Here is a 10,812-nt window from a genome sequence, read left to right as displayed (position 1 = left end):
AGCGGCGTGTACTGCAGAGTATGTAGCTAGAGCCTGCGGCCCTCCACGCCACATACCCTTCGGGAGGTCTGCCGCAAGGGCGGCTGCGCCCTTGCCGCTAAGGCGTTAAATACAAAACAAACAAACAAACAAACAAACAAGCAAGACGGAACTCGACAGGGACTCGTCTCGCGCATCCTCCAGTCTCCGCACTTCTACAAGTGGCTAATGTACGCCATCCTCGCCTTCGCTGTCGTTCTCGTAGTCTGTATGACGGTCTCTTGGGCCTGTCAACTTGTTTATGGAGGCGGTTCTCTTGCCGTTCCAACTTGCCCAACTCGTCGGCACGGGAGTGATGAACGTTTATCACGCCACTCTCGGGAGGATCTTTTCGTCTACTGCACCGGACACCCAGGCGCCAGCGACGGTGGCTTGCAGGCCGCTGGGCAGATTTCCACGGTCCTGGAACACTTGCAGACCGTGCAGGACGAGACCAACGTGGAGTGGGAGCGTCACCTGCGAGACGACCTCCGCGCCACGCGCCGGGCAACGGCTGAGCTGCGCCGGCTCCAGCCCGATGCAGAGCGTAAGGTGGCCTCGTGGTGGTGGTGGATTCTCTGCGAGACGCCGCCGCCGGCGTTGGTCCCGGGAAGATGGTGCGCAGGTCTGCCGTCGCGCGTCGTGGCGGTGCTGGACAAGGCCATTGACGTGACGCAGGGGGCCAGGAAGATCCGGGAGGTGCACATCAAGGACGGACGCATTCTTGTCTCCGCCCACGACGTCAAGGAGGAGGTGTGCCGGCTGCATGATCAGGATGTTCTGGGCGGCATGGTCAAGGAAGTTGCGCGGCAGATCTCCGCCCAGGTCAAGGATAGCGGCAGCGACGTGCCCGATGGCGTGGTCAGGGAGGAGGACAAATTGAACGAGGGCATCGCCGCGGCGGGAACAATGACAGCGACAACCGAGAGCCTGCGCCGAGCGGAGACACGCCTCAGCGACCAGCGCAGCGGGCTCCGGGTCAACTGCATGGCGGCGGCGCACGTAGAGGCAGGGGTCGGCATCGTGCGGGACAGGCTGGTTGCGCAGGTTGACGCTTTAGAGGAGATCTCGGACTCGTTCGTGTGGCTGCGGCAGAGCGTGGTGGACCAAGAGAAGAGCGTCCCCGACGCCATCGAGAAGGGCATCGAACTGCTTGCGACTCTGGAGGCGGAGCTCATGAGATGCGTGTGAAGTGGAACAAGTTCATGGAGATCGTGGAGAGCTTGGACGGCTTGAACGGCATGGAGGGCATGGATGGCATGGAGGATATGGAGATCAAGGAGATGTAGGTGGGTAGACTGGCACATTGAGAGATTACCCAGCTGTGAATCCCATGACGAACACGTAGAGCCGCATGACACAAGACTGGCTTCAACATGAAGAACAAAGCTCCAAAGAGTCTTACAGATCAAATCCCAACAAAAGCAGGTCAACGGTGGCACCGAGGACATGAGAACCTCCCTGCGCGCCGGGTATGCCCTGAACTAGTTCCTGGACGATGATGTCCAGACCCTCCCGCAGCAGCGCTGCCCTCTTTCGAAGATGGTCGGTCTGGTCCTCCAACAGGCGTAACTCATTCCGCATCGTCTGCGCTCGACCGTTGTTGTTGTTGCGACCACGCCAAAGGGCCATGATCTCGTCGCCTTGGACGTGCCGTAGCTCCAGATGCAGCTCTGCCAGCTTTTCGAGCAGGAAATGGTATTGCGGAAGCAACTCGGCCTCGTTGTTGTCGTCCGGGGGAGGCGTCAAGCGTCGTGATGGGAGGGGATGTTCGTCCTCATCGTCGTCAGGGGGGAGCGTCATGCGGTTTTGCCGGGGTTTGACGACCGTTGCAGGCGGGGTGGGCAGATTGACAGGAGGGACCTGTCGTCGAGGGGATCGAGTGGTGGTGGGCTGCGCGATGTTGTTGTCGTCAGGGGCAACTCTCGGACCAAACCCCGACCGTTGAGACTGGCCGCCGAGCCGGGTCTGGGATGGGAGAATACGGTCCCGGGTGGGCGGCGTGATGTCGGCTGGGCGCAGCGAGACCGGCTGCTTGTCCTTCCGGGTTGGCCGATGCGACTCGATGGGTTCCGACGCACGGGAGGGGCGCAGCCCGGGTCCAGCGGGCCGAGCACGGGATGTGGAAGGTTGCAGGTCTGCCGGCGGCAAGAGTTCTTCACGAGGAGAGACTCGCGAATGGAATACGGGGGACGGCGAGGGCGGCGGCGGCGGCGGCGGTGGCGGGGGAGGCTGGCCCGCGATGATATCTTGTTGTTGCTCTTTCGGGTCATGATCCTGACCTTGGTCGTCCGCGTCGGGCATGTCGGGCGCGTCTGCCATTGTAACGTCGCCCTGCCAGGTCGGGAGGGTCCAGGCATCAAGGGCCGGGGGGTAGCTGGTTCCAATCGCTGAATTTCAGTCATGGCTCGCGGCTCGCCAACGGGTGGGTGCAATGCAAGCAACGCGCAACTCACAATCTGGTTTGGTCACCATCCTTGACACCCTCGAGCATCTCGTTGCACCCCTTCTGGTTGCTGAGCTCCTCGATCCGCGCCTTGAGGGCGCTGGCGATCTTTGGGTAGATGACATCGACGTACTTCTGGCCGAGGTCCGCAATACCAAGGGCCTTGTGCAGCTCCGCGAGGTGGAAGTCGTCGGGTGAGGCCTTGGTCAGTTGGTGTCGGATGATGTGGGCGCGTATCTTGGTTTTCTCGGAGGCGGAATAGGAGAGGCGCATGCTCTGGACGATCTTGACGCCGTGGAAGGTCTGGCGGGTTCAGTCAGTAATCAGACATGTTCCCGGTGGTTGAGAGAGACTTACGTCCGCCGTGGCATCGGCGAAGAAGTTGGACTTGACCAGGTCGATGTCTGGATGCGCGCTCGGCGCAAGACGAGTCACGGAGTGGACAGCCTTGGAGGAGGCTGAAACGGACGAGCTGTCACCCTGTGGAAGGAAATGTTGGCAAAGGAGGCCGAGACGAGACGAGCTGTCACAACGTGGAGAGGAGAGGAAAGGAACGAGAAAAGGTTGCTGAAGGAGGGAGATGCGGAAGTGGACGAAGCTGAATGGCTTCTGAATGGAGGAGGCGGGGGCAAACAGAACCGCATCAACCTGGATGGGACCAACAGAATGGACGGAGACGACGCATTGACATGGCATCACAGGAAGGCTAAGAACATGGAGACTGAAGAAGAGGTTCGCTGCATGTGTGTGAGCCAGGGTAGGTGGTCACAGCAAGACATGAAGCGGTGAATACCAACACAAACGGAGAAGAAAGCCAACCTCGGGGAATCAACACCACCACCACCATCATCGCCATCATCGACCCCACACATTCACCTCCTCCTCATCCTCCTCCTCGACCACCCCTGCGCCAGCACTCAGCAGCCTCATCTCGGCGTCAATCTCGCGCATGCGGACGTCGTTGTCGGTGAGCGCCTTGAGAGCCTCCTTATAGTTGTCCATGACAGCGGCGCGTTGCCTCTGCAGGCTTCTCATCCGTTTGGCGGCGTTCGGGGCAGGGCTGAAGATGCCGTCTCCGCCGGAAGGGGTCGCTGGACGTGTCCGGAGCGCGTTGTTGTTGGTGTTAGGGTTGGGGGTCACTGGCGAGGGGGCATTGGCGCGCCTGTTGGTGTTGGGAGTACTGGGGCCGGCGAGGTTGTCTTGACGGTTGCCGGCGTTGGGGCGCGCAACAAAGCCGTATGATCGCGGGGTGCCGGGGTCCGAAGTCATGTCGGAGGGATCGACGGCGCGGGAATCGTCTTGGAGGGATCTGAGGAGGTCTTCGTCGGGCTTCTGCGGCGTGCCGCGACCGCCTCTGCAGCCACGGCTGCGGTTCTTGCGGTCCGGAAGGGGTTGCGCCGGTGATTCATTGTGGCGATCGAAGGTGTTCCTGATCTTCTTGAGATGCCCAAGCCGCTGGGCTCTGCCGTTCTCGAGATGCATGCCGGTCAGGGAGGTTGAGATGGTATCCGCATCGTCCGAATCGTCGTCGTTGTTGTTGCTGCTGCGGCCCGGGTCTCGGCGGGGCTGCTGCTCGCTAGCGAGGAATTGAAACTCCTCCTGCAGAAGCTCCGTGGGCCTCAACAGGTTGAGCGCGTCGACGTACTGGCATCTCAGGCGATTGTCGCTGCTGTAGGCTTCCTTGGCCGCATGGCGGCGGATGTCGTCGTCGCGGTCGGCGATGTTGACAGCTCCAGCTCTGAGGGAGACCCCAAGGAAGCCGCGCTGGGATTCGTCAGAGTCTCGAAAAGCGGAAACAGACATGATGCAAAGGGCGATGTTGTCGACGTGGCTTGGGTATGAGACACGTCGTGAGGGGTTGGAGGAGGATAAGAAGCAGCGGTGAGGCAGATGAAAAGCGAGGAGACAAGTGAAGACCGCAAGACTCAAGACAGACGAGCAAAGATCTCCTTTGAGAAGTAAACAACCGAAGAGATCCATGTCCGTGCTTGCGATGCGAGAGACATTTTGGCGGCTCCAACATGGCAGAGAATGTGACTTCTCATTCTCCCGCACACGAGAAGGGCAGACGATTGGCCGATCTCTCCATGCAGACACCAGCATCAACCCCTCCGTCTTGGCAGGACGGCATATGCTGTGGTGTCCCATGCAGTTCGTCTGGTGTGTATCCGTGGTTCGTCTCTCACATCCTCCACTTGCCATGCAGCTCATGCGTCATGCGGTTCATCCGCCCGTCAGCAGTTCGTCCGCCAGTGGTTCGCCAGGCGGTTCGTCCGGCATGCATTGCGTCCCTAGCTGACGATCGATGCAGTATGCAGGAACCAGTAGCGCTGGCAGATGTGCCGTCCAATGTGACAGGTGCATCTCTCGTGTTGGTTCCCTGCCGTCTTTCCGGACCAGGGCTAGCATCGATCTGGTCGGCCACCCTGGACCAGCCAACGTTCGGCAGAAGCTCGATCGCGGATGAGGGGAAACTGGCGAAGGTGAAAATGGGCGTTGAAGGGGTGAGGTTGACGGTGGTTGGCCCAGCAGGTGGACAGCCAGCCCAGATACCCAGACACGTTCCCGCGCGGTGAGAAACATCAACCCCTAGAGAACGCCACATACCAAAAAGCTTCTCTGCGCCCTGTCGCCGCTCTGGGCCATGTCCCGGACATCTGGATCATGGTATCAAGCTCCGGATCGTGAAGGGCGGGGCGGCAAACGCTGAACATGTGTTGGTGTGAGCGCACCCCGTCGAACCACTAAACACCGCCCAACGAGAGCGAGACCAGACCCAAGGTCTGTCTGCGCGAGCGCAGCTTTGGCGGAGAGCAGGTCGCTTCTCGCAGAAGCGACAAAAGGCAGCCCCTTCGTCATCTGCGACGTGTCTGCTGCCTCCTCTGCTGCAACGCCCTCTCTTTCTTCCCTGGGCTTGCGCGCGCGCACACACACACACACACACACACACACACACACACACAAGACTCAAATCATCTGTAACTTTGTGATGATCTCTGGCATCTCCTTAGACGCCCCCATCGCGCACGTCTCTTTTGGGCTTGCAATCTCTTGCTCAATTTCGTTGCCACGGGCATCCCGTCAACACGGGCCCAACAAGCCGCCGGCTCCGTCATCTCCCACATCCACCCTTCCACCCAAGACGGCACAATCGCCCCGGCACCCAACACCACCACACCCGATCAAGACGGGAGCAATCTCCCTTGGGCTTGCGCACACAGACTCCATCATGTGCATCCGACATCTCCTCAGACGCGATTCACGCGCTCCTCTTCCGCGTGTCGACCTCGTTGCCCCGGAATGCCATCACAACTCGCCGGCTCCGTTTCCACATCCACACACCCACTCAAGACGGCAACAATCCGCCCGCCAACATGGCAGATCATCGGGCTTCGCTCAATGCCACGCGCACCCGAATCCTCCAGGCTGCCCTTCTCCCACTTGGCGCCAGCGTTAAACAGCAATCTCGCTCCCGTCTCGCCAATACACAACCGCGCAGGGGTGCAAACAAACACCCATCCACAGCCACCCGCCCAGCCACACACACTCGCGCAGGTGTGCGCCCGCCACAGCCACAGCCACAGCCACCAACAGCTCCCGCCGTCACGTTCGAGAGGGAAGATTGGCCATGCAGAGACCGGTTCGGAAAGGGGAATGTGATTTTGCGGACCGGGCACCGCAATCTCCCATTCTCTTGACTGATTCCCCTCTCCTATTGGTCTTTCGACTCTCTCTCCCGTCACGGTGGCCAGCTTCACGGCCAGCCCAATCTGCAGCAGCGATTCGCGCCCCGCGTGCGCCATGCCCTTTGCCCACGCTTCTTCCCATCTCTGTCTTGAGCGTCCTGTCTGCCCGGCCGTGGCGCTCAAAGATGGCAAGACGTTGTGAGCAGAGACATCGGCAGCAGCGGTGGTCGCAGCGTAGCGCAGCCAAGGCTTCACGGTCAACAAACAACCATCTCCACGCCAACTTGCCGCAGCGATTTGCGCCCTGCATGCGCCATGTCCTTTGCCCACCACGCCTCTTCCCACCTCCGTCCTGAGCGTCCTGTCTGCCCGGCCGTGGCGCTCAAAGGTGAGAAGACGCTGTGCGCATGGACATTGGCAGCAGCAGTGGCAGCAGCGCGCGTAGCGGGTGCTTCTGAGTGGGGGGCGCAAGATGGTGCAGCAAGATGGTGGGAGATGTAGGCGGCACATGGGAGAATGTAGTTGCATGTATGTGTAGTGTCTTGACTTGCCGGGGGGACGCCCCTGGCACGCAAGATGCTGCGCTATCCAGTTGGCAGGAGGCAATAGTAGATGGAGGTTTTGGAACAATGTATGTTTACGTGGGCGCTGTGAGCGTGGTCGGTGTGTGTCGCCTCCGAGCCCGTGAGACCGGGGGGAAGCGGGTAGTCCGGGGCGTGCGGAAGCCTCCGCCGCGAAGTATGTACAAGTTAGCATAAACACAGTCTCATCCAAGGTCGCGGATGTTGTGCACAGTGCTAATAGCACTATATCCGCAGATGATGTTTGGTATTTCTACTAAAGGCCAAGGCAGCATTGCGGGATCCCACCGCATCGGGCGCATGTTCACGGCACTTGTTGCAACGCAAACACCGCAAACACCTCACCCGCTGCCACCACCACCACAACATCCATCTCCTCCGCGCTGGCCATCATCACCAGATCCCTCGGGCCTGTCGCGTACACGGCCAGCGACCCAAAGATGCCCCGCAGCCGCAGCCGTAGCAAGAGCCAAGGCCGTGTCGACCCCGTCCGCCGGGCGTGCCAGCTGCGCCGTTTCCACCGCGACCTGAAGGCCAAACACCCGTACAAGAAGGACTTAAATCGCCAGGTTCGACACCGACACTCTCGTGGCCATCAACCTGCTGATCGGGGAAGGCACCGATTGGCAGGTTGTGCTGGACGGCGAGACCGAGCATGACCCGAACTGGATGAAAAAGCCCCAGTCCCTTCCATCAGCCATAGTCTGGATCAAGAGGTGGGCGAAAGATGCTGCGGATAATCAGGAACATGTAGACGGCGGAGATAGCCCACCGCAAGTTGCGACGACTGATGATGTCGATTCGGCTAACCTCGAGAGTCCTGCTGGCAGCGAGCGTGAACAAGCTCCGGCGACGGATACCGTCGGTACGGCCAACCTCGATGGTCCTGCTGGTTCTTCAGCCGACCCGAATCCTCCTCTTTGGAACTTGCAGGCGGGCGAAAAGGCACGCAACGCCTTTGAAGAAGGTTTGAAGGTTCACACCGCGGGGCCCCTCGACACAAGACCTTCCAGCGCGGGCCCCCTCGTCTCGAGGCCCCTTGACACGGCCGCCGGCAAGTCAAACAGGACCGAACCACGGGCAATTCGCTACCAGAATGCGCAGATGTATCCGTCACTTCCAGTCCACTCCCGACCAAGCAACGAACAGCCGCGTTCCTCTTTCCGGTTGCCGACCAACGCTCGCGAAAGCTTCGGCTCTCAAGAAGTCGTAGATGCCATTGCCCGGTACACGTCTTCCAGCACAACATCTCACTCTACGGCCGTCCATAAGGAAACAGAGGCGGAGGCCCTCGAGCGCCGGGAGAAGGACCTCGCACGCAAGAGGGAAGAGAACGCCCTGGCCACGGCGGCGTACGACGAGATCCCGCAGCCATATTTGGACTGGCTCATGGCGTACAAAGACGCATCGCGCCGGCAGCGAGCCATGGAGGAGGCGGAAGAGCAGTGCGAAGCCGTGCACGCCAGGGTCAAAGTGGAGCGAGACGCGCTGGATGTCGCGACGCGGGAGCTGGAGGGAGCGAAGAGAGCGGTAACGAATGCCAAACAACGGTTCGAGCTTGCCATGGGACGCGGGTCTGGCCACGAGGGGGCTGTGCTTAGTCGTGATGTCGGTGCTGCTGATGATGATGCACCGCTTCATGCGTTGCGTTCCCACCGCAAGCAGAGAGCCGAGGCATACAACACGGCGTTGGAGAGGTGCACCACAGCCGCCAAGGAACATGCAGCGGCGTACGATGACTGGACCACGGCGCGAGACGCGTATCAAGAGGCGGAGGTCCTCGAGGTACAACGCAAACGTGCGTGGGAGCAGCTCCGCGGTGTGCGTCGAGGTGATGTCGGTCGATGAGGAGAGATCAGTCTGGAGAATCATGTACCGTTAGCTTTAGACTCTGAGGCTTGGGGTATGCTGGAGACACCAATGTTGGCTCGACATACTTTAAAACCTAGTCTGGATTGCGCCTATCGTATGCTACCTACTGGTGACTGCGCGCGCCACGTCGCATGCTCTCTGCCCACCACCATTCCCGTTGGCTCTGGCTGCGGCGTGCGTTATTCGTGCCCCAATTCGCCAAGCCTTGGAGCTGTGTAATCGTGGGACCCAGAGCGGGAATGTACCAATGCGTTCGCGTCAGCACCTGGCGCCATCCTCCAGCTTGCTCCCATGTCTCGGTGACCCACGGCCCGCCGCGCCACCAACAGGCCATGTCGTCTGCTTGCTGGACGTCCAGCGGCGGCGTGCCGAGGAGGGCTACGGTGCGATTGCCCTGCGCGTGGAGCTCTGACACCACCGTACCCACGAGCTGGCGAGAGAAGCCGATGGCCCATGTCAGAGCCGAGGTGGTGTCGAGCAGAGGTAGGAGCTGGTCGTAAGGCGGGATGATGCGAGCGAGAGCGAGCTCGGTGGCATTGAGCCGGGCAGACGAAGTGCTGGCAAATCGCCATCCGGAGGTATTGTCGCGGGTGTCGTTGCGCAGCTTCTGAGCGCGCGCGTCTAGGACGACGTCGGACCGGAGCATGTTGACGAGCAGGCTCAGACTGATGACGGCCCTGGCGACGGTGTGCTGAAGGGAATCCAGGCCGTTGGCAGCAGTGTAGACGGCTTGCGCAAAGCTTGACGGCCTGCCTCGAAGCTCCGGGACGTCGAAGAAGAGTGTGCTGATGGTATGCAGCACGCTATGCGATGTCTCGTTGTAGAAGCGCAAGTCTTGGTCGCGCGAAGTTGTGGCGTTATCCTTGTGTCTATCATCGTTGTGGAGAGGGAGTCGGCCTTTCAGGGCTTCGAGGAGATGGAAGATGGCGTAGGTGGAGGTCGAATGCCAGGAGGACGTCAGGGTGGCCGCTGCCTGGTACCAGCGCGGGCCGACGTTGAGCGTAGAGCGCGACACGTCTCGGCACAGAAGAACTGCGTCCGCGTGTAGGGACGGGCGCGATCGCGAGGACCAAGCCTTGACGGCGGCGCAGAGCTCAGATGAGGCCGTGTTGAGGTGATTGAAGAAGTCGGCGACGGTCATGTTGCCCGGGAGGATCTCTCGGGGGTTCGGGTGGATGCGGTAGTGTCTGTCGACGATGTCTTGGGCGCTGCCAACCACAGGGAGAGGAGCGACGGCGTGGTGCTGCAGCAGGGAGATGAGGTCGTCGAAGACTCGGAGCGGCGCCTGACGGACGCGAGATGGAGCTGTCGGAGAGCCAGGTCGAGGTGGCGACGACGGCGGATAGGTACCGGACGCATTGAACGAGATGATGAGAAGGGCGGTGGCAGCAATGGTCACGAGCCATAAGATGAGAAGCCAGAGCCGGGACAATGAGGATGGGGGCGAGAGCCAGAAGGAGCATCGGGGCGGACGAGACGGAGACGAGAACAGAGGGATCGTCTCCTTGACGAGGCAGAAGTCGATGTTGTTCGGGTCGATGTCGGTATCGGGCGTATGCGCATACACGTAGGCGACGGTGCCATTATCGCGCAGGCGAAGATTGAGGGGGCCAAGAGGCGACGGAGAGAAGTTAGGATCGAACGTCATATTGACTGTTTGGAGGTTCAAGGACGCGTTAGCTGTGTCCTCGGCAGCGGGGCCGGGGCCCGTGCCATTGGCATCTTGGACAGCATCGTAAGTGCTGTCTCGGAGGAATTCGCGTTGCAGAGATACGGTGAATCGAAGGGTAGTGTGTTTGGGGGTGCTGCCGTTGACATTGGTGTCGGCGTCGGCGTCCGAGTCGGAGGCGGATTCAGTGGTGGCAGCAGTGTTGATTAACGGGGAAGGAGATGGCCGAGGCAGCGCAAGTGTCGAGTCTGAGGAGTCAGCCATCTGTGGCTGTCGCTGTTACTGTGGCTTTCACTGTGGCTTTCACTGTGGCTTTTACTGCGTGTCTTACTGTGGCTTCCGCAGTGGCTGTGGTTGGTGGCTTGGGTGCAGCTGTTGCAATGAGAGAGGGAAACGGAAAGGAGACGGCAGTTGGAAAAAAGGCAGGAATAAACAGCGTTTAATGCTTCCCTGGTACTGAATGGTAAGTTGTACGGCTTTTGATCTCGTCCGTTTGTCTATTGTTTATCCATTGTTTGTTCATCAATAATATCATCTGCG

General features: G+C 60.3%; 4 protein-coding genes across 4 annotated transcripts; 2 read left to right on the top strand and 2 right to left on the bottom strand.

Annotated features, from left to right (window-relative positions):
• Positions 1–394: 394 nt before the first annotated feature.
• COL26b_014115 (uncharacterized protein) lies at positions 395–1,209 on the top strand (the record flags this gene model as incomplete). The annotated part of the gene is made up of 1 exon (XM_053186695.1): positions 395–1,209. A coding segment is annotated over one exon (815 nt), but the record flags the coding sequence as incomplete, so codon positions are not given.
• Positions 1,210–1,419: 210 nt separating this feature from the next.
• Positions 1,420–4,267, bottom strand: COL26b_014114 (uncharacterized protein; the record flags this gene model as incomplete). Its single annotated transcript, XM_053186694.1, has 4 exons — positions 1,420–2,395; positions 2,475–2,767; positions 2,822–2,944; positions 3,335–4,267. 4 exons carry the CDS (start codon positions 4,265–4,267, stop codon positions 1,420–1,422), a joined length of 2,325 nt encoding a protein of 774 aa, XP_053029364.1.
• A 2,904-nt stretch (positions 4,268–7,171) lies between these two features.
• Positions 7,172–8,579, top strand: COL26b_014113 (uncharacterized protein; the record flags this gene model as incomplete). The annotated part of the gene is made up of 2 exons (XM_053186693.1): positions 7,172–7,300; positions 7,548–8,579. The coding sequence occupies 2 exons, from the start codon at positions 7,172–7,174 to the stop codon at positions 8,577–8,579; spliced, it is 1,161 nt and encodes a 386-aa protein (XP_053029363.1).
• A 127-nt stretch (positions 8,580–8,706) lies between these two features.
• On the bottom strand, positions 8,707–10,536 carry COL26b_014112 (uncharacterized protein; the record flags this gene model as incomplete). Its single annotated transcript, XM_053186692.1, has 1 exon — positions 8,707–10,536. One exon carries the CDS (start codon positions 10,534–10,536, stop codon positions 8,707–8,709), a length of 1,830 nt encoding a protein of 609 aa, XP_053029362.1.
• Between the last annotated feature and the right edge of the window lie 276 nt (positions 10,537–10,812).

The sequence above is a fragment of the Colletotrichum chrysophilum genome (genome assembly GCF_026319265.1).
Source record: "Colletotrichum chrysophilum strain AFK26 chromosome Unknown scaffold_295, whole genome shotgun sequence".
Taxonomy (NCBI): Eukaryota; Fungi; Ascomycota; class Sordariomycetes; order Glomerellales; family Glomerellaceae; genus Colletotrichum; species Colletotrichum chrysophilum.
This window is presented reverse-complemented; position numbering and strand designations above follow the sequence as displayed.